The following is a 24,011-nucleotide window of genomic DNA, read 5'->3' on the forward strand; positions in this document are numbered from 1 at the left end:
GGGGAAAGTGATCAAAAAGCAGGCAAGTGAGTCATATCCAGTGCAGTCCCCACTTCCCTTACTAGAGGACCCACATGAAGCCTAAGCTGCCCATCGGCTACATCCTTGTAGGTCCAGTTCACGCATGGTCCTTGGTTGATGCTTTAGTCTCAGCAAGCCCCTGTGGGCTCTGGTTAGTTGGCCCTCTTGGTCTTCTTGTGGAGCTCCTGTAACCTCCAGGTCCTTTTTCCTCTCCTCCCACTTTTTCACATGACTTCCTAATCATCACCCAATGTTTGGCTATGAGTCTCAACATCTGTTTTGAGGCACTGCTGGGTAGAGTCTCTCAGAGGACAACTCTGACAGGCTCCTGTATGCAAGCCTAGCAGAGTATCTTTCATAGTGTCAGGGGCTGGCACTCTCCCATAGGGTAGGTCTTTGGTTAGGCTGGGCATTGTTTGAGCATTCCCTCAATCTCTGCTCTATCTTTGTACTTACACGTCTTTTAGGCAGAGTAAATTTGGAGTTGAAGTTTTTGTGGGTGGGTTGGAGTTCTCCTCCCTCTGCTAGGATGCTAGACTAATTAGAAGTGTCCACTTCAGTCTCTATGGCCTCTGCTACTAGGAATCTCTGCTTGAGTCCCCCTCATATCTTCCGAAGGGCCTACCCTGATTTAGGGCCGCAGCTTGTCACAGAGATAACCCCATCCTCCATTTATCTTTTCCTTACAGGCCTTCTGTCCTTTTGCCCTTGCTCTCTCCAGGTCTGATCTCCACCCTCTTAACTCTCTGTGGCCCCTCTCCTACCTTGTTCCCTCTCTTCAGCCACTACCTTTGTCTATTTTGTCTCCCCTTCTGAGTGAGATTTATGCATCCTCCCTTGGATCCTCTATGTTACTTATCTTCTGTGGGTCTGTGCCTCATAGTATGCTTATCCTGTACTATATGGCTAAAATCCATTTATAAGTGAGTACATACCATGTGTATTTTTCTGGGTCTGGGTTACCCCACTCAGGATGATCTTTTCTAGTCCCATCCATTTGCCTGCAAATTTCATAATTTCCTTGTTTTTAATAGCTGGGTAGCTGTGTAAGTATGCCACATTTTCTGTATTCATTCCTCAGTTAAGGGACATCCGGATCATTTCCAGATTCTGCCTATTGTGAATAAAGCTGCTATGAACATAGTTGAGCAAGTGTCCTTGTTTATTGTGGAGCATCTTTTGGGTATATACCCAGCTGGGTCTTGAAATAAAGCTATTCCCAGTTTTCTGAGAAAGCGCCAGATTGACTTCCAAAGTGGTTGTACAAGTTTACACTCCCATCAGCAATGGAGGAGTGCTCTCCATCTCCACACCTTCACCCAGCAAGTGCTATTGCTTGAGGTGTTGATCTTAGCCATTCTGACTGGTAGATTCACAAGGATTTGAATGGCCTCTCTGATCAACATGAACAAAGCTATTCTACCATACTTTTCCTGCTATGGTGGACTAAAACCTTTGAACACTTAAATGAAAAATTTAAATGATTTCTCTCTTGTTTTACGTCCTTTGGTCATAACAACACTAAACGAACTATGTCCTCCAATAACTGGGACATGTAGCATAGGCTCTACAGTGCTATCTGCTTCAGAGCTTGTTCCCTGATGACAGTGCTCATAGTGATGGAGGTATTGTCATGTGTCCCTAACTTGTAAGAACCTGAGGCTCAGGGAAGTCAGATGAGAGTTAGTTCCAAGAAGACTATGGCCTCCACTTTAGATCTTCTGACATTGTGTGATCATGAGTCTACATGGTTTCTGACTACTGAAGTTTCCCCCTTTGGCTTTGTAGGCCCTAACCCTGGAATCTTCCCTGTTTGGTCAGTTCAGATCTATTTAGATAGCTCGGTTCAACACTGACTCTTGCCTTCACTACTTGACAGATCATTTATTGACTTTCAGAAACCCAAACAAGTATGAGAAACAAAAACAAGAATAATATACTTCAATAAATTTACTGTATTGTCAAAAGAAGGGGAAAGGATGGTCTGTGACAGGTGACAACTTATTACAAAAAAAGCCATGATACAGGAGCCTCAAAAAAAATGGCTTATAATAGATAGATGAAGGAAGCAAGAACAGCTCCTGGACCTGTGTTTACTTTAAAAATAGAGGAGCCAGGAGACCAAAAGGCTCCATAATTCATGGGTAAATGGATGACTAAAAGTCTGGGCCACAGAGACTAGCATGTGATTCTGTGTCTTGCTTTCTGGACAAGACCCTAGATCAATACCATGTATTAAAAAAATGGTTTAAACTTTTCCTTAAAGCATGAAAGGATACCAGAAAGACCTAGCAGGAAAGTGCAATAACCCTCTTTATCTAAGAGTACCAAGATGCAGAGAACAGAAGGCCGAAAGAGACAATGTGTATTTAGAAAACATGATACTGATAGAGGTCTCCAGTATGACTCAGCTAACACATTGCTGACACCAGACACGGAAAGTGGTGTGTGGCGTGAAGTAAAAGGATGCATGTCTGTAAGTCAGCACAAAATGGCTGACCCTGTTGCCAGAGCATTCCAAAAGTAACAGTGTTGTGATCTGTTATATAACTACTTTTGGCAAGCAGCATTTTTGTGTGATTTTGTATAAATATGACCTTGTATAGATATGACTTAGGCTATGCCTTTGCCAGACTAACTGTGTCTGACTGTAGGCCTGTGTGCTACCTGTATGTAGCTGGTGTGTGCCAACATATAACTGGGTCCCTGTCTGTCTTACAGCCTGTGCTCAGAGTGAAGAAGATGTGAGTCCTCAAATCTCTTCAATCTCCTGGTCTCTGGTGTTTGTTTTGTTGAACTAATATTAAATCAGGTACCATTGAGCTTATAGTCCTTCTTTTAACACTGACGATAAGTTCCAGGTTCAAGTCTCAAAAATTTTGTACATATCTTTTTTAAAAATGTGGTGACAGATTATAGGAAAAATTCTAAATAAAATTTTAATTCAGTTCCAAAAATATTTAATATCTCTTTTTAGAAATCACTGAAATAGAACATTTAATCTCACAATGATTCACTATGGCAAACTCTAAAATTAGGTAAACTCCCAGCCATACACCTGAGACTTCATTAACAACATCAAGGCAGACAACTGCAATCGGCGAATTGTGCAGTCTGTTGCTTTTGTTACTGAGGAAGTAGCACAGCTCTTTTAGCAATAACTTACTGGACTATGTCAAAAGACAGTGACTTTACATTAGTAATATTTCCTCAAAATTAAAAAGTGCCATCCATGTCATTCTAAACCACAATTTTTTTTTCTTCCTTCGGAATTTTTTGAGTCTTTAAAATTAGCTCAAGTGATTGTTTCTGTCGTTTTTTTGTTTTTTTTTTTTTTAAATAACTTTTCCTTTCCTAATTTAATTCCATCTGTCCTTCAAGATTCGTGACAAGTGGGAATGCCTCCAGGAAGCCTTCCCTGGCTTAACTAGGCTGGAACAGTAGTCCCTTTCTTGGCTCCACAGCACATTGGCCACCCTGGCACTTGCCACACACTGCTAGTGTGGATTTCATTCATTGCCTTATGTCTTTGCTTTCCTAATTAGACCAGAAACTCCTGAAGATCCCAGGTTTCATTTCATCCCAATGTCTGTTGAACCAGAGTAGCTAGACAAAGGCCAAAACTGTCAGTAAAGCAGGGAGGAGGCAGAGAATGCTGTGACTCTGATGTCTACTTCTTCCATTGTTCTCCTTTCCTTCAAGCTCATTTCATGGCTTCCTAGTATTTCTCCCCAAATAACAGCACATTCATCTTCATCCTTCTTTTCTTAGGTTGAACACACATGAGGACTTTCACTCTTGAGGCCCCAACTATTACAAAAACGCTGATCCAGTGCGCTGATCCACTCGCATGGGCTGAACAGCCTGCTGCTCCTTAGCACTGCAAAGATGGGATGTCTTTGCCAGAACCTGGACAAATCTGTTCCTTGTGTTCTTTGTGTTTTAGCTAAGGTTTAATATGTTTTACCTCTACCTGGTGCTCAACACTAGCAGCTGGGTAAACAGAGTTTCTGCAACACTAAGGATAAAATGGCAACCTCAAGGGGAAAGTCTTCCACGTTACAACAAGAAAAGAATTGCTGGCAGGCACAGTGGGGACTAGGCACACCTGAGGGGCCTGGAGGGAACTATGTGTGCTGGCTACAGAATCAGTTGATGACCAAAGCAGGCAGCTGAAGCTCAGAGAAAGCCTCCAACTGTACTCCAGAATAGTCAAAGCAAAGCCTCGCACGGGCCCTTCCAGCAATCTAAGAATTCCACAGTGTACAAAGGGAATTCCTGACTCTACAGACTTCACATGAATCCTACTGTGGCAAAGATAGAAATACTCATTGCTGAGGAAAATTCTTGGAAGATATGAAACTCAGCAGGAAATCCATATGTCTACTGAGGGGCATACACTTGTAAAAAAAAAAAAATCTGTTAATGCTTCAGTTTTCAGTTTGGGGTGTCAAGTTGAGTGTAAGAACTGAGTTTCGTGTGAGTCCATCGTGCCTACAGTTTATTTTTAAAGTTATCTCTACTGCTAATTTATTCTCAGAAATCCTTCCACATTTTTACATAAAGTTGGGAGTACATGTGAGCACAGGAGAAAAGGTCCTATGTTTAATAACAGACAATAGGCAGAATCCAGTTATACTCACACAACAATGTGGCTATTGATCTAAAAATCTGCTTTCACTTCAAAAGGGATTGGCTAACACTAAAAAAAATACTATAGCATTCATATTAGTATGTTAAGAAATGACAATAAATGGTTAACAAATTCTAGCTGTAATTTTTTAAAGCAGAAAAATGTTTTAAAGAAAATGTTATATGAAAAACAAATTCAAAACAACCACAAGAAACGTCTTTTAGGGAGTTAGCAGCGTCCAGAGAGCTGGGCATTTTGGCTGCACATATTTATCCCAATATTTCTTTTTTCCTAATGTTCAGAACAGCCCTTGGTATGTAGTAGGTAATCTATATCTGTCAAAAATAAAATAGAATAACTGTGGGAGTAAGCGAGTGAGTAAATAAATTTGGGGGAGCCCAGGACTGTTACCAGTGAAATTGAGGTTCCTCTCAGGGATCTTAGTCTTCTTAATAAAAGAACTTCAGAACAATTCAGATTAAAAAAAAAAAAAAGCAGGGACAATTTTATCATCATTTAAAGAAAACCCACAAGGGAGTCTGGGTGTAAACCTCAGTACTGCCTGGAGAAGAGAGATAGAAAAAAGGAAGCAAAAAAGCTTGAGGTTAGGTATAGAGGTTCAGCAAGCAACCACGTGACAAACGGGAGATTCCTTGGCAGATAGAATGAAAAATCCCAAAGTACTAGAGGAAGTTAACGTAGATCCTGGCTCATATCCAAAAGAAAAAGAGGAGAAAGGAAAAGTTGGATCTTTTTGAGTCTGTAATTAGACCTAACAGAGCTTCAGAGTAACTCTAAGGCAACTGTATAGAAAACAAGGATTCTGGGAAGGAAAAGTACATGACCTCATGGATAAGGATTTAAAAAGATAATTATCCCTCCCATCTCTTTAGCATGGCATTAACTGAACCTGTCTTCTTATGGGATGTTCCTTAACTAGGTAATTTACTGGCCCTGCTGGATTAAGTCTTACATTTTGGGATATGTTGGAATATTAGGTGCTTTCCTGTCAAGCCAGAGGAAGACTCCATTTTCCTTCATGGAAACAACATTCCCTTAATGGGTCTCAGCAGAGTCCTGATTAAGGCTCCTATAACAGAACCGCTTGCTATGGAAACTTATGAGTTTCTGTGGCCTCTCCACTGCAATGAAGTTTTACTGGCTGGGTGTTACTGGAATACTTTGAACTTTGTAACAAGTAAAGATTCCCCTTTGACACTTTAAGTTGGGTATAAAATAGCTGCTGCTGAGCAAACTCATTTATAACCCCCTGCCAAAAATAATAAATAAAAGAAAAAGAAAGAAATCCTTTAGTTCACAACTTAAGCATCAGTCTGATTATAAAGCCCACCTTTATTTCCACAATTTAATCTGCTTGTCATGTCTCTCAATGACTGTGACCCATCCTCAGCCTTCACCTTGCTCCCCTAGTCAAGGACATATCATCTTCTGAACTGTTTCTTGAACATCATCATATGCCCTCAGCCTTAGAAACTTCCTCTGCATATCTGCTGACTACCTTCTCTCAATTCCTACAGGCCCCTGTTCATACTTCACTTTATCAAGCAGGCCCCTTGATGTATGCATGGAAATAAAGCCATCCTCACTCCCAACTTTTGGTATTCATCCTTTCCCTTTCCTAGTTGTATTTCAATAATGTACTTTCTTGTTTTACTTACTAATCTCCAATGCTTATAACTTATTACTTAGTAAACAAGAGCCTCCAGTAAGTGTACACTGAATGAATAAATAAACAAGTACAAAGTGACTATGTGTCACTGCAGGGGGGGGAGATAAGGTATATGAATAGGGTATGGTCCTTCAAATATCCATTTGTTTTATATAGAACCTGCGGTGGTTTGAACGAGAATGGCCATCATAGGCTCATATATTTGAACGGTTGGTCCCCAGTAGGTAGAACTGCTTGGGAAGGATTAGAAGGCATGTTGATTTGTTGGAGAAGGAGTGTCACTGAGGGTGGATGCTAGAGTTTCAAAAGCCTACACCTTTCCCAGTTAGCTCTCTTTCTCACCCTGCTTCTTTCTTGTGGAAAAGTTTGGAAGTTCTTAGCAACTGCTCCAGCACCAGGAATGCCTGCCTGCCATGTTCCCCGCCATGATGGTCATGGACTAACCCTCTGGAACTGTAAGGCCCCAATAAATATTTTCTGGTATAAGTTGCCTTGGTCATGGAGTCACTTCACAGCAACTGAAAAGCAAGTAAGACATTACCTGCACTTTCGGAACTGGTATCTGTGAAGAGGAAGAAGAAACACATAATCTGGCCTGAACATCTAGCAAACACACCCCTTTTCCTTTCTTCCTGCTTACTAATGTGTCTCTGTTTTCAGGGAACAAACGTAAAATGATTCACAGTTTGTGCAATGATGGAAAGGAAACTTTTTAGATGAAGATGACCATATTGAACAATGCAGAGCCCTGAGCAATACCATCCCCAGAACTAATGCCTGTTCTGCTTATGTTTGATTACAGGGTGGATATAAGGTAGAAGCTGGATACTTTCTCTTCTAAAGAGGCCATCATCTCTTTGGAAACTCAGGAAGAAATATAATAGTGTGGCTTCATAGCAATGCAGAAGCCACAACTGCTTCAGGACAATGCTAAGTCTGGGAAAGAAGACAGAACACACAAATAGGAGTGTGGCCAGAGCAGGGACCTTCAGCTTAAACAAGATAGGAAACTGCAGACAGGAAATTTAGGTGACATCAGACTATGAAGGACTCTAGATTTCAAACTGGACAGACTGGGCTTAGTCCTGTAATTTATGGAAAGCCACTAAAGTTTTACAATACTGGAAAAAAAATGTTGATCATACGATGAGGACAAATCTCAAAGCATCTGTAAAGACTTCTGAAAGCTGACCACTAAATAATATTAATGCACCCAGAATTATTCATTTAGAGAGACTGAGATTTGCTTGTAGGTGAGGATGAATAAACATGGTAATAAACCCTGCTCCCCACTACTGGATATACTCTGGATGAGAAGATATTGGAAGTACTGAAAAATCATAAAAATCTTAAGATAATACCAAAAACAGTCAATACACTAAGAGAAGGTAGTATGAGACTACCTACCAAAACAACCACAAAAAGAGGACCCTAATCAAAGAATCTCTAATCACAGTTCCTTTCTGTGACCACCATTACATTCTTCCTTTCAGTAAGATTCCTAGTTCTTTCTTGAATCTGAGTAAAAAAATTATGACACTATGAGTGAGTTCAAAACTGTTTAAATACCTATATGTGTATATAAAAATATACAATACTCCCTAATTACCTAAAAATAAAAAATTAATTTAAATATTACAGAGTCTTCTAAAAGTCTTTGCACAGTAGATTTCTACAACTGAACTAATTAAGGAATCAAAGTTTTAGGATACAGGAAACCCTAATTCTGTGTGTCCAGATGCTACCAAAGTACCGGCGACTTAACAACAAAATGATACTTGTATCTGCCTGGGTTGATATTTTTCTTAGAATCTACTCTTCTCACAGCACGGACATGATTTATTTAGCTTATCAAAGAGCTTTTGACAAGGTTCTCACAAGTGCCTATTATTGTGACTTGGTAACCATGGTGTGAAAGGAAAGGTCCTATCAATGAATTAAATGAATTAAAAATGCTTTAGACACAAAGAGGCCCAAAGCAGAAATGAATGGGTGATTCTCATGCGGAGAAAGGTTAATCATTAAGGGCTGTAAGTTTTACAGTAGATTCAGAATTATATTTAACTAATGATCAGGAAAGGGACACCCAACTTTCATTCCTGTACTCTGTGCAATAGTCCCACACACAAAGCCTCCACTGACAGGAAGATCGTTTGACATATGGAAGAGCTACAGCGCAGAGAAGTGTTTAAAATCTAGAGAACAAATGGGCGAAGAAATATCAATAACTTCATGGAAAGACAAAAGAAATGGAAGTGTTGCTAGCATGACTTCACTTTCTAAGAACTTCGATTCATATTACACGGTATTACGTGGGTATTTGAACAAAGCCCTAAGTCACTGGCATGACGAAAGCAACACTGAGTGACAACACCTGTGAGCATTTGGAGTCACAAAACCCACAGAGACTATTTCTATAGACTGAGGTGTTTAGAAGCAAACGATGTGAAAGTGATATGAACTGTGAATAGGAAATATTACTTTTTGATACAAAATTTAAAATTTGGTGTATGTTTTTCAAAAGTACAACCTGACATGAATGGAAATTTAGAAATCAAACACTCAATTACTATGAATCTTTTATGACTCCTTACTTAATCTGGCATTAATTCCCATCTAAGTAACACATTCACACCAATGGCCCAGAAAAATCTGTTAGTTTCATCTCCACATATTTGGTTTCCTTATCTGTGAAATGGGAACAATAGGACCTACATCACAGGATGACCACAAAGTTAAATGAGATTATAGCAGAGCATTTAACACAGTGTAAACACGATTAATGTTCAATTCTTGTTGTGCTTGTCCACAGTTTATGGTACCAAATCCAAACAATTACAGACCACAGAGAAGCAACCTTACTGAAGTCACTGTGACTTTGTTTACACCATTGTTAGGAGCTGGTATTAAATAAAACATTTAAATGCTTTCAGATTTTTTTTGACAACAACAAACAGCTTTAAGATGTCTTTTCATTGATCAATCTGGGATATGGAGAGAATTACAAACTGATATAAAGAGTGGGAGGGCATGCAAAGTGTCGGATGGGGAAACCAGATTATTTGTTTAGGTATCAGGTCCAAGCTTACCGTGAAGACAGGATTTTCACAAGTTCTTTTCTATTTTGTACCCGAAGATGGTTCGTTCTATACTTGGAATCATCAATTAATTCAGGCAAATTCAAGATCTAAAAGGAGGAAAATAAGGTATAATTTACAGGTTTTTCACACACTCTTAATCGGTTAATCGGATCATTCAGGATCTGCCTCTCCCTTCTTTTCTTGTCTTCACACTGCTCTACAAGGGGATGGAAGCAGCAACACTCAACTGAAGGGATCATACTGGTGAATGGGTCTTGTCAATTATATGAGAGTGACTACATTCATTTATATAAAACATACAGTCCTCATATGTCTTAGGGGCACAGGCCTAGCTGTTCCACATGTTAATAAAATACTATCTATCCCAATAGTCCTATTCAGGATATTGTATAAGGTGCTAAAATAAAGGGAAAGCACATTTATTTGTCCAAATCCTAGCTGTTCAAACAACATCAAATGAAAAGATCTTCTTCCTGCAGGAGGGTCACTATTTTTCTTTAGTGTGTCTTCCTCAAGGAATACTGACTAGAAATGCTGTCATATACTTCCTCTTTGGCTGCTCCTTGCTAAAAGGAAAATCTATCTTGCAAATCCCATTGGACACTGTAGTTTTAACAAGACCATAATGAAAGTACCAAGTGGATTTGGAAGGGAAAAGACATTTTGAAAGAATGTGTGGAGACAGAGTTTGGCAGTTGTGTCGGAAAGTCAGAAGGAGCATTTATGGGCTGGGGGCAAGCCAGGTGCCCTACAGAAAGCCTTACTTCCTTCATTAATGTGTTTGCTTTCAATATAAACACTTAATGGTTTCACTTGTTTCTCATAGTTTAAATAAAATCAATCCACTAATTATCTTACAAAAGAGAGAGAAGCAGAGAAGATTCCCCGGAGTCAAGAGACCATCCCAGCAGAGTAATCCTTCTTTCCAATCTGCCCCTTACTCTCCCCAAAGGCAGCATCACTGCAGGACTTTAAAAAGTGACACTGCATAAGGTGCCCTTTCTAGGAACCACAGTCACCACACCTGATCCCAGAACTGGTCTCAATGCCTGACCTGGTCACAAACCTCCTTCTAAAGAGTAACTCTTCAAGAAAAAGCCAGTTCCTCCCCTAAGTAATGGGCCAAATTTGTAAGTCAGGCTACATATAAAGCATGCTAATGACATCTACATAAAAAAGGCCCAAGGTGACTATGTTCCAGAAGGGCCTGGATGTCATGTGTCCTCTGCAGTTGACTTACTGGACTTTTTCTGTCTTTCAAACCTCATGCAAAATTGTGGGCCTAAGTAATAATACATCCAACATCAGCCCTGCTAGCTGTCTAAACGGACAACACTGAGGGCAGTGAAGGATCCATTCTGTAGGTGCTTGAACAATTGTACTCCAACTAGCATACCCATATACATGCACACACACACACTGAATAAATAAATATAAAAATGTTTTTAAAAAGAAAATTAAACGTTGGCAAATTCAGACCACTCAGTATCTGCTCTTCCAGTGCAGTACGAGGCAATTCCTTGGATAGGGATTTGTTACAAAAAGGCTGACATTCAGCCACTGCCATAAAACCCCCACTTCAGCTTTCTTTATGACATCTTTGCTTTAGTTTTGTGCCTTTTACTATTCTCTGACTTTACCTTGCCAGTCTCGTTATGCTTGAGGTGAATTTACTTGTTAGAGCATAGAAGTGTGAATTATCTTTTTTAAATAAATAATGCCCATTAAAATATCTGAAAGGAAGTCAGTCATAAAATAACACAAAAATTTGTTATTTTATGAGAAATTAAGAATGGACAGAACTGCTGTGTGGTGATTAGGAAAAGACTGGGTTGACTACTTTACATTCCTAACAGCGGTGAATAAATTACTTTTATCCTGATCATCACCAGCAGCTTATTTGTAGCAAATATTACAGATCTGCACGATATATTGTAAATATATCCACTCACCAGTCCATCCCTTGAATTCCCACCCCCTTTAACCCTATCTTCAAACTCTTATTTTTCTTATAACCCACTGAGTCCAATTAGGTTTACCATCATACTAATGGGTGTAGCATTATCCAAAGGGGAATGGACAACTCTTCAGTGGCCGTGCTTCAAAGAAAAGTTACTCTCTGGTCCCCAGTAGCTGAAAATAACTCCTCAGCTAGAGCTGGGACCTCAGGAGCCTCTTCCTTTTGCCAGAAATGTTTAACTTGCTTGATCTTGTGTAGGTCTTATGTGGGTAACCACAGCTATTCTGAGTTAGTATGTGTAAGTTAAGTCATGTCCAGAAGACAGCTTGTCACAATGTTCTTCCCCATCTTCTGGCTCTTCCATTCTTTTCCTCCCTCTTCTGTACTGTTCCCTGCCCTTTGTGGGATGACAAGCACTCACAATCATTGTCAGCACTTTGAACAGATGGAGTCTCTGCATTAATCACTACCTAATGTAATCAAAAGCTTCTCTGCCCAAGACTGAAAGCAGTGCTGCTCTATGGATATAGACATAAATATTTAAAGGTGGTGGTTTGGCAACTTGACCACTCACCAAAACAAATCAAAAGATTTCTCCTCTGAGTCTATGACTTACCTAGTAATGCTTTTTAACCATGTTTATAGTACCAAGAATGAATTCCCTCCCGTAAAGCAGGCTTCTAACCCAACCATCACTGTGTCTGGTTACCCATAAACAATCTTGCCATTAAACCCTAGTGGGTATATGTTTCCTAGGATCTTAGATTTGTAGCATTCAAAGGCCAGCACTACATAAAACACAGACCAATAATTTAAGAGCCTATTCACCTTGGATAGGTCACCCATAACAGGTCAAAAAATGATTCCACAGAAGTCTAGTTTATGAACTAGTAGGCTCACTGGAGTTACTTATAGAAGCATACAGACATATAAGGAATTACTATAAAACCATGGGTGACTCAAAGGCCTCTGTATGCTGAAAAGCCTACCCTAACATAGGCTAGTAATATATGAAGGCCATGCCCCCAGAACTGCCTACACGGTATGCAAGCAGCTCATCTGGTTAACCCAGCAATTGTTCCCATTTATATGACCTTGGGTAGAGGTCTATGAGTCTTAGAACTTTCATCAGCATCTTGAATCTTTTAAATACTAGTCACTTTCTGTGCCTTGTATGGTTTGTTCAATTCCTGAGTCTTCAAAGCCTTCTTTTCCCCTCCAAGAGGTAATGTTTCAATATAGAGGAAACTGCTACGTAACATTCAACCCCTTCCTCTATTACTTGCAGTCTTTCTGCTCCATCATCTACAGTGTTTCCTGATCCTAAAAGGGGGTAATACAGCTGTTTGACTGAGTATGGGACACTACTTCCATAGTAACTGTCACTAATTTTTAGGAACTTGACCAGTCTTTCAGTACACTACCCATTCGGGGGGAAAAGTGTTCCCTAGGACCAATTGAGATTGCTAGCTATAGTAATCTATGAACCCAAGTATAAATGTTTGCGGGGGTTATTTGACAGGCACACCACATCTATTTATCAATTAGCAGTGAACTTTCTAGCCACTGGTGTTTGGCTTTTCCTTCCAAGCAGAAAGCAGCATATTAGACCATCAAAGTCCTGTCACTACTGCACCAGTAGGTGCATCATGTTGTCACTGTGGTAAACAGGGCCATAGCTGAACAGGATTGTGGGTAGCAATTCTTCCTTAGTTGCCGACATGGTGCTTCCTGGCACTAAGGAAAGCCAGAAAGCAGGTGAGAGCTTCCAGCTCAGTCTCAACCTGATCTCCCCATGTCCCGCAGCCAAAACCATGCAGTGTCTTCAACAGCATGGACTTTTCACTTGATTGTTAGCATGTAAGCAATTGTGATAGTAAAAGCCATTATAGTTTGTAGAGACCTTTGGGGTGCCCCCTGGCCAACCATCGATAGAATAGTAATCTGCCTCTGGCACAGGGATTTTCATTCAACTTCTGGTTCTCAAGAGCGTTTTCTCCATTTTCTAAATCTATCAGAAAACCGAAGGCTATAATTACATAAATAAATTTATAAGGCAATAAGTATATAAATAAATTTAAAGTTATAAAAGGCTATAATTATATAAAAATAATTGTAAAGATGATAGCATGATCTCTGAGGGTCTACTGTTATCTATTCCAAATGTCGCATGGCCTTAGCTAAGGGAACAGGTAAAAAGAAGCATGAGAAAAGAGTCTCCTTGAGGAAACAAAGTACTCCTGCCTGCTCAGTAGTAAATGGCAAACAGAATGAACTCCGTGACATCTTTGGAGCTTCCTTATAATGTTGTGTTGGGGCTCTTCCTTTCTAAATTTTTTTATCTTATTTTTTTTTACATTTTATTTAAATATTTTTCTTCTTTTTACCCGATGGGCCCCTTGCATATATATAATGGCTTCTAGTCTAGTGGATTCCCAAGCTGTGTGACTGAGTGTGTCTCTGTTTCTTATGCATTCTCTTGGGCTCTTTTCTTTCTGTTTGTTTTACCCAATCCCATTGCATTGGCTTTTGTTTTATCTTACTATATTTTACTATTATCTCAGAGAAGCCTGTTTGTTTTCTAATGAGGAACAGAAAGATGGATCCAGATGGAATGGGAGGTAGAGAGGAGCTGGGAGGAGTAGAGGAAGGAGAAACCATAATCAGGATATATTATGTTAGAAGAAAATCTATTTTCAATAAAAGGAAAATATTAGATAAAAATAAACAGAAAAAGAGAAAAAAAATTAAACAAAATATGTATATATGAAAAATTTACTTATCATAAAAATGTTATGATATAACCTACAATAGACAATGTGAGAGGAGTGAGAGATTTTGGAACACGCAGTCCTAAATGGTATGTCTTCATAAAACTTCTCCCCTCAGGGCTCCTGGAACTATGCCGAAGAGGAGGCAGAAAGAGTAAGAGACATAGGGGATGGATGACTTCAGGAAAACTGTCTTCCAGACACTACAGGACTGATACACATATGAACTCACAGAGACAATGGCTGCATGCACAGGGCCTGCACAGCCTCGAGCTAGTTAGAGTCTCACTGCTGAGAGGGGGCACTGGACACCAGCTATCAGCCATAACCAAGAAGATATATCAAAGTTATATTTGCTTTCAAAGGAAAAAATAGTTCTCTCTCTATTGGAGTCTCACTTGGTATATTAACCACACTTAAGGGTAAGGCCCCACACCTAACAGTAGTGACCAACAGAAAATTAACCCAATATTTTTTGGACTCATACTGCTTTGTTTGGGAAATTTTTGTCTTAATTAGTGCTTTGCTTGTATAATATAGTTTCTGATTTTGTGCTTTTATGGATTCTCTGTGTGTGTTTCTAATGTTTTTGTTATTATTGCTGTTGTTGTTTGGTTAGTTGGTTGATCTGCCTGATTGTTTTCTAAAGAGAGAAAGAAAGGGCATAGAGTTGGGTGGGTGGACTTGGGAGGAGTTGGGGGAGAGGAGATAGTGTTCAGATTATGTGGTATGAAAAACTTTTCCAACGTAAAACAAAAAGATCTCATCATTTGTTTTAGTTGTTTCGTAAAAGAACAATGTTGGATATAGACACCATGGATGAAAAATACTACTCCACCTAGCCATCCATAACCTACAGTTCTTTTTTATGAACCATACAGCCTCCTCAGCCTGGAGCGCTGCTGCTTCTGCATATCTCTCCTCCCCTGATATTCTTGGGATGGAGGCTACCTTCAGATGCTCAGGCTACCTTAGACTCAGTAAGTCTTAGTCATTCATGCTTTAGCATGTCATGCCAGAGCTTAGACATGGCTCCTCCTCAACACTGACAGGTTCTGGGCCCACACTGGTGTTTGTGTTACCACTGGTCACACTTGGAAGAGCCTAGGCTGGGTGAATAATCTCCATCCGTAACATACTTTATTGCAAGGGAGAAACATACACTGCCACATACTCAAAACCAATTCTTCAGCTCTTGGTCAAGCTTAATCTTTTTTGACCTGTGCTGTTTTTATCATTTATGTCTTAAAGCCTTTCAGAACCTCACTGGCATAACTGGGTTTTCTGTCAAATTCTTCCTAAGAAACTCTGGCTCAACACAAACCTTGCCATACTTACCTTCAAGTGACCTATCTTCTGCCTTTAATCATCCCTTCTTGATTGTTTTATAACTTTGGAAATCAATTTACATGCTTGTCTAAGTCAGTTAGAGCTTTAAAAGGCTCTTCTAATTCGTAAAGATCACATCTCACCATGGAGTTTGGCGAAGTCACTCAAGCCCTATACTGGCTTTGAGGTCCCTACCAAATCAACCTTCTCAGCTCTCCTGAGCATGTGCAGGTCTATCCAACTGAAGGCACTGAACATCAAACAAAATCTCTCACACGCCCCGGTCTCTTGCTAATATACCTGTCATTTCTCCAGTGTATCCCAGTCCTTAATAGCCATGGGACTCTTCACTGGAAATATCCAGATATCCATAATTACTCCTATGAGCCAGTCCACCAAGAACTGATTTTCTTAGTTTTCCTCAGTCTTTGTCTTAAAGATGGGTGGATAGTTACATTACCCAGTTTCTCCACTTTCACTGCACTCAGAATAACCCAGTCCATCTCCATGTCTCACAGTCTCACCAGCAAGGCTGTGAGTGTAGAAATTGTTCTTTGCTGGGCATGGTGGCACGTGCCCTAAATCACAGCGCTTGGGAGGCAGAGGCAGGTAGATCTCTGAGTGTGTGGCCAGCCTGATATACAGAGTGAGTTACAGGGCAACTCAGGCTACAAGGAGAAACACTGTCTCCAAAAACCTAATTAGAAATAATTACTAATATAGTAATAACAATAATTAATAACAGTTGTTCCTAATTCAAGCAGCTCAGATGCTGAGTATTCCATAGTTAACATAGTTTCTGATTTTGGGCCATTATGAAAGTCTCCATGCTTGTGCTGAATCTCATCTATCCCTGCCCTCTCTATTAAAAATCAAGCTTCAGAGGTATCTTCCACAACTTCTACCCCACTTGTTCATCTTCACTGCCCAATTCTTCCCATGGGTTACAGGTTACAAGGTTTTGCATTCCAGGAAATGTTCTTTAGCACAGACCCAATTTAAACTGTTTTGTTTGTGCCCTACCAGATGTTTAAAAAAAAAAAGAAAAGAAAAAAAGAAAAATGTTATGCCAATACCTTTATCCCAGAGGTTCTGAACCTATGGGTTATGATACTTGGGAGGTTGAATAACCTTTCACAGTGTCTCCTAATACCAGCAGAAATAACACATATTTATATTATAATTCATAACAGTAGCAAAATTACAGTTGTAAAGTAGAAATGAAATAATTTTGTGTTTGGAGGTCATCACAACATTAGAAACTATATTTTTAAGGGTCTCAGCATTAGGAGAGTTGAGCTCCACTGCTCTGCCTCATCTTCCCCTTTGCCTCCTGTTCCCGACAAGCCAGAGTTTAATGTGTCGGAGAACATCTGCATGTCTTTCCTCTACTGTAATTCCTCACTTATGCAGAAACAATCTTTCCGGGGAGACAGCTGAGCTTTAGCTGCATGCCTTCCCACCCACAACAAAGCCGTGCAAATGACACTGCACCCAGAAAGGATCCCGTCCTTTATGAGCTACTTTCAAAGACTTCGGCAGAGCTGCTAGCTTATCAGCGGCTTGGAGGACTACCTGACGTTTTATGTCCCAGGCGTAAATTGGCGTTCCAATCGAAAGCAAGAAGATGGTGGCCAGCCAAGGATACTGCACTCTCAGACGGCCTGGCTTTGGTTGCATGCCCTGTCATCCATGTGGGGAGCATGTAGCCACTCCTCCCTAACTAACTTTTGGTTTTGAAGGTCTCTGTTCAGACATCAAATGTGTTGTGTGCTTTCCTCGGGGAGATATGAACAAACAACTATTGAGCCATATAGAATACTGACAACAGACCAAAACGATGATTCCCCTCAAACTAGCTGGTGGACTATTGAGTCTTTGCGAATTACTTATGAAAGCATAGGTGGCCACTACTTTACAGAAGCATAGGGAACTCAACAGAAGTTGCATCACTGAAAAGCCCATCTCTATGTGGGCTCACAACATACATTTCTGAATTCTAAAATTTCCATTTTATTCTTCATATCTTCAATAGCTTTGCTAAACACTTCTAATTTCCCATTTATGTACAGTGCCTATGATGCTTATAAGAGAACTTTGAGAACAGCTGTCATTGTGAATTAATTCCAACATCCGTGTGGCCCTGATATTGGCATACACAAATTTTTGAAACTTCAAAGTCTTTCCTTATGAAACTTCAAATTCTGCATAATCTGAATAATATCCCAGACATTTTAAACATACTAAGAACTTCTGAGTTAGGGCTGGAGATGGCTCAGAGGTTAAGAGTGCTTGTCATCTTTTTTTTTTCATTCTTTTTTTTATTCTTTATTAATTATACTTTATTCACTTTGTATCCCCCCCGTGGTTCCCTCTCTCCTCCCGTCCCAATCCCTCCCTTCCTCCACCCTCTGCATGCATGCCCCTCCCCAAGTCCACTGATAGGGGAGGTCTTCTTTTCCTTCCTTCTGATCCTACTCAATTAGGTCTCATCAGAAGTGGCTGCATTGTCTTCTTCTGTGGTCTGGTAATGCTGTTTCCCCCTCAGGGGGAGGTAATTAAAGACCAGGCCAATCAGTTCATGTCAGAGACAGTCTCTGTTCCTATTACAATGGAACCCACTTGGATACTGAACTGCCATGAGCTACATCTGTGCAGGGGTCTTAGGTTATCTCTATGCACAGTCCTTCGTTGGAATACCAGTCTCAGGAAAAACCCCTGTGCTAAGATTTTTTGGTTCTGTTGTGGAGTTCCTGTCCTCTCCAGATCTTACTGTTTCCTACTTCTTGTCATCTTGCAGAAGGCCTGGGCTTTGTTCCCAGTATGAGCATCAAAGGGCTCACAACCACACCAAGTCCAATTCAAGAAGTTCTGACGCCCTCTTCTGGCCTCTTCAGGCACCTGCATGCAGATGATGCACTTAACAGACAAGAAACTATACACACATACACATAAATAAAAATAATTAAAAAAACCTGCTGAGTCTTGTGTAAACACTACAGAGACATCTAAATGCTACTGTTTTTAGACTTGAGCTGCTTGGTTCTAAGCTGAAAGTTTCACCACGTTTTCCACATATTTTAAATCTAATGTTTTCAATTCGCAAGCCTTTTCAGTGACATTAGAATCTGTCTCGCATGTGCACCACTTAATAGTCACACTATAAGCTGGGCACAAGGGCGTAGACATGTTGATTCTGCTCTCAGCATTTCGGGTCCAGTAATTTAATCAGATCAGTGTATATGCAGCACAAATGTAAGCTCAGAAACTCACAAATAACTTTAAGAATTGCTTGGAAAACATTTCCCCCCTTTGCAGTCTTTTTCTCTGCAGTCTTTTTCTTTGCTTAGCCCACTTTCCGTGTACTTTTAGGTTAGAAGCCAAATGGCCAAACACAGGGTAGCAGCAACCCAGATTCACACTGTTGTTTGAGTGACCTGAGCTATGAAGAAAAGTTTCTTTTCTTTAGATGAGGTTTCTGTCCCTCCGTACTGCTGGGATTGGTCTGTGGCTAACACAGAAGAAAGTACAGAGGGGAAAAAAATAAGGCTCTCTATATATAGAGACCACAGCTCACTTTTAATTCTTTTTGTACAGAAATAAAGAGCAATTATGGAGCTCATCACCCCTTCCTGGTATCCACCCTTATGCTTCAGGCTCCACTGAATTGAGATAACAGAATAACTAGACAAAAAAACCTGGCTGATCTGCTACTAGTTTACAAGAACTTTAGATTCTAATGTTTTTTAATGCCCCTGTTGATTACAGAGAATCTTCAAGATACATAGAAGATCATAGAATCTTCAAGCAGAATTCCCCTCTGTTGTGCCCAGGTCTTTCCACAAGGCTCTGTTACAGGGGCAGAGGGAAGTTTGCCATCTGGCTCTTTTCTAAAATCAGAACTGTCTCACCCAATTCTTTAGGGGCCAGGTACTAAGTGCCTCCTGTAAGCCAGGAGTATGCTGTGTTCTGCTTCTGTAACTAACCCTTATGATCTCCATAGTCTCTATGTTGGTGTAGCTGTACATTATAACCTACATTTTATGCAGAAGGAAACAGATGCTTAGAAAAGATTAAGTACTTTACCAGTGGTTACCTGACTAGAAGCAAGACTCATAAAGCCCTTATGAATCATACTATAATGTCCCCAGGCCACCTGCACCTGAATCAAGTACAGCATTTATTAAAGATGAAATTTCCTGCACCCTACCTCAAACACACCAAAGTCAAATCTTTAAGAATGTTACTATCAAAGATTCTATACATATTGAAACTGAAAACCAATGCATTCAGTACCCAGTGAGGGAAACCATCAGTCTAAATGACTTTAAAGGGGATGTCAATAGACTTCAAATAGAAATAGCCATAAATGTTGGCATCAATCAGCTTAAAATAGCTTACATATGCTCACTTTCACTGCTCTTCTGCATCATGTTAAAGGACCTAAAATAGAAATTGTCATAAACCAAGGTTCAGTTTATATACAGCAGTATATTTTTGACCTCTTGCTCTGAATTTTTGCTCTGGCTCTGGCCCCTGAAAACAAGCACTTCCTGATAGGACCCCTCCTCCATATGTGTTAATCCACCAGTATATCAAATTCTACTTCGGAAAGAGGGGATTTAAGCAAATCCCATCCATTCATCACTGACAGCTGTCACCTCCCTCTCTAGGAGGCAGAGTTGTTCTGGCTTTTCAAAAGAATCTGACTTGGGCTCACTTCTGTGAGGCCAGTTTGCATGAATCCATCCCTCACAGGTAAGTGTAAATGAAACTTAATTAGAAATTTATGGATTACTAGTAAGAAAAGAGAATTTTGTATCCAAGCAGAAATACGAAAGTTGTTTGTTTGTTTTTAGCTTGGGTTAAAATAAGTGTAGTACAAGCTTACATGTGATGATGTAATTACAAAGATTGAGAAAGTCAATCAAACTGCAGTGCTCAGTCAGCAAACCCAGAAAATGACCTAAATAACACTGAAACAATCCACACAGAACACTTCCTCTGAGGCCTTGGAGTTTTTTTTTTTTAATTCTTTATTAATTACACTTTATTTACTTTGTATCCCCCCGTGATTCCCTCCCTCCTCCCATCCCAATCTCTCCCTTCCTCCACCCTCTGCATGCATGCCCCTCCCCAAGTCCACTGATAGGGGAGGTCTTCTTTTCCTTCCTTCTGATCTTACTCAATTAGGTCTCATCAGAAGTGGCTGCATTGTCTTCTTCTGTGGCCTGGTAATGCTGCTTCCCCCTCAGGAGTCTTGGAGTTTTTACAGGCACTGCCTTGATGGCTCCTAGCAGAGATCATCACTCCTACCTCATATGTGGGAAAGTCAAAGTCAAGTATGCCATTATCTAAGGGCCTATGCCAGTCTCTCTTTTGAAGCAATGTGCAAGTGTATCATAGCAGTAAGTCATACTTAGTGCTAAAATGTGCAGCAAACATTCTGCTTTGAAATAAGTCTTTTCCAAAAAGCGTTCTTAGGGATACCTATGAAGAAGTTTAAGCATTTCAAAGTAATCAGCAGTAATGAATCATTTTAAAAAAATGAAGAACATATCAATTTGGAGAGGGAGAGGCTTTAAACATATGGCGCAGGAAGCAAATCTGTACTTGTTTAGAGTACAGAGCTGAAGTTTCCATCTCTGCAGTTGAGTATGCGAACGACTTCGCAGTCAACGGTTTCCGTATGTTTCGTATTTTTAAAGCTGACCATTCATAATAAAGATCCTTTGATCCCAGATCAAATGTTGGAATCAATTTTCTTTACACTCCCTGGGTCACTCTTATAAAAGCTTCGCCCTCCTTTCCACCTCGGCTGCACCAGCATGCCCTGAATCAGAACCGTCTCCGCTTGTCACCTTTTCTACAGTACTTCCCATCTCTTTGCTGTGGTTTTCAGCTCTGCTTCTTAACCTCACACACAAAAGAGGCACCGTAATAAATAATTCTTGTACACAATGAGCTAACTACTATAATGAAAACGATTCCTCTGAGAACTTCAGGAGTCTTTAATGAGATGGAAAGCTTATGGTCACGCAGCTGGTAAAAAAATTGAGTCATCTCTCAGTCAGAAAAAGTTTTTGATCGATGAAACCCTTGTCTATATGCAAGAAACTTAAAAAAATTAAAACAAACATATTTTAATTAGCTTATATATCTTGGAAGAAAACTACTGAAAGTGAAGCAACACTTTTAAAATGTCAAAATTTTGTATTTTATTTTTGAAAGTTTCCTAAAACAGAAGATCCAAAGTTGAGATAAAAAGTGAAAACATTAAAAACTATCTAGGCAATACTGAAAATTTAGCATATTCCTAACCTAAATTGGTCCAAGTATTTCAAGGCTTTCTCGGGTTTTTCTTAGAAGAAGCACTTCCAATAAAACTCTATTTTCTGCCATATTTAAGCATGAGTTCCACAGAAAGTTATTCATTAAACAAAGGTAACTGAAAAAAACAAACCTTAAAATTTCTTGCAGAATATAAAATTAATTTGCAAATACTTCAACCTAATTAAATATGATATAGAGGAAAGAGATGGATGGGAGGAGAAGAGAAAGTCACAGGACTGAAAATCTCTCTAAAATTGAGAAAAGTATTTACATATGTATGTATTTGCGTATATTTGCATTTGCATATATATATATAAAACGATAATAATCAAAGTATAAGATGCAATCAATTTGAGAGAGATTGAAAAGGGAGACATGAAAAGAGCTGGAGGGAGGAAGAGGAAGAGGACAATGATGTAATTATACTTTAATTAAAATTAAAATATTTTGATTGAGAAAAATTTAACTTACAATTTCTCATTTCAACCTAGATAGTGCATTTAAAACAACAACAACAAACAACAAACAAACAACAAAAAATCTCGAGAACCCATGAAGTGGAAAAATATACCTTGTGGTGCACACATACATATACATACAAAATGAAAAAAAAGACTGAAAATAAGGGAGGAAAAGAAGGATAGAATGGAAGGAGGAAGGAGGGAGGGAGGGAGGGAGGGAGGAAGGAAGGAAAAAAGGGAATGTTTGTTTATCGGACCTATGTCTGACCATTTGTAAGCATCAAGCTGTGTGCTTTTTGGTGTTAACATGGGAACTCAAGTAATTATGACTGAGAGACACTATCAGGCAAAGCTGAACTTTTCCTCGGTTGTACAAAATGAACATTGAAACTTGTCATATGGTGATTATGTATTACCTTGCATACAACAGCAAACTGTTGGTTATTTCCTGCTCCAACTACAAGATAGCCGTCCTTGGTTTTAAAAGCCTTAAAAAGAAACAACAAATACATATATAAGTGTATGTCTGTACATGGGCAAGACCAGAAAATTAGTTTTAATTTCTAATAATTCTATATTGAAAGCTAAATTTTTTATAACTTATTCACTTTATATCCTGATTGTAGATCCCTCTCTCATCTCTTCTTGGACCCACCTTCCCTCCCTTTTCCCCCCTATCTCCCTCTCCTTGTTCACAAAAAGAGGGAGCCTTCCTCCCCTACTATCTGATTCCAACCTATCAAGTCTCCTCACAACTGCCTGTATCCTCTATCTCTTTGGCTTGGCAAAGCCGCCCTGCCAGAGGAAGTGATCAAAGAGTGGGCAGCAGAGTCCATGTCAGAGCCTGCCCCTGTTCCACCTACTCAGTGGTCCACATGGAGACTGAACTGCCTAATGGCTGCACTAAGCAGGGGGTCTAGGTCCTCTCTATGCATGGTCCTTGGTTGGTGCATCAGTCTTCTCAGGACCCCCAGTCCCAAATTTGTTGGCTTTATTGGTCCCCTTGTCCCTTCTTGGTCCTTCTATCCCCTGACTCTTCCATAAGACTCCCTGCACTCTGTCCAAAGTTGAAAATGTTTAAGTGATGCTATTCATCAATTCAATAGCAACCTAGTACATATCTTTTATCTTATGACTGCATTTTTTTTTCATTTAAGACTTTCAAGTTGCTTCCTAGTTTTTCCAATTTGTAAAACATTGGGGAAAATGTGACAAAAATTTTAAGAAATTGCTAGACTAATGCTTCATAACACAAAATCCTATTTTCATTACACTGCAGATTAATTTCTGATATTTCAAAATTTTGTGTTTTCTTAGTTCCTTTTTTGTAGAACTTTGTATGGCAAATAGTACACTTACAAAGAGTGAGAAGAATACACAACGAACTTTCAGTTTCTCCCAAAGTGCCTTCCTTTCTCTTAACTCTTACGCTTAAAATCTATTTCAAAGTATTTTCAATAACTCCAACTCAGCTTCTCCCCACTGCTTGAAAAAGAGGAATGGAAGAAAAGGAAGGGTAAGGCATTGGAGCTGCATTGCTCTCAGGTGTAAACTTTTGGGTGACTTTCAGTTTTTATTGGTCTCATGTGGCTTTAGGCACATAAAACGGTCAACTGCTCTCAAGGAATAAGCTCAGGTGGACAGAAACAGACACTCGGATTGGCAGCTTCACCAATGGGAGACCTTTCCACACAGTCTTCAGCAATGTGACC

The 24,011-nt window shown here is 39.7% G+C and overlaps 1 protein-coding gene across 3 annotated transcripts in view; it reads right to left on the reverse strand.

Annotated features, from left to right (window-relative positions):
• Sugct (succinyl-CoA:glutarate-CoA transferase) overlaps window positions 1–24,011 on the reverse strand; it is a 668,162-nt gene that overhangs the window by 363,483 nt on the left and 280,668 nt on the right. For all 3 annotated transcript variants that reach the window (XM_055603972.1, XM_055603970.1, XM_055603971.1), the window contains 2 exons: window positions 22,716–22,787; window positions 9,434–9,531 (listed from right to left, as the gene is read on the reverse strand). In XM_055603972.1, coding sequence (XP_055459947.1) covers window positions 9,434–9,531; window positions 22,716–22,787 — 170 coding nt within the window. The remainder of the gene's footprint in view (window positions 1–9,433; window positions 9,532–22,715; window positions 22,788–24,011) is intronic.

The sequence above is a fragment of the Psammomys obesus genome, unplaced genomic scaffold, assembly GCF_907164565.1.
Source record: "Psammomys obesus unplaced genomic scaffold, mPsaObe1.curated_primary_1811, whole genome shotgun sequence".
Classification (NCBI taxonomy): Eukaryota; Metazoa; Chordata; class Mammalia; order Rodentia; family Muridae; genus Psammomys; species Psammomys obesus.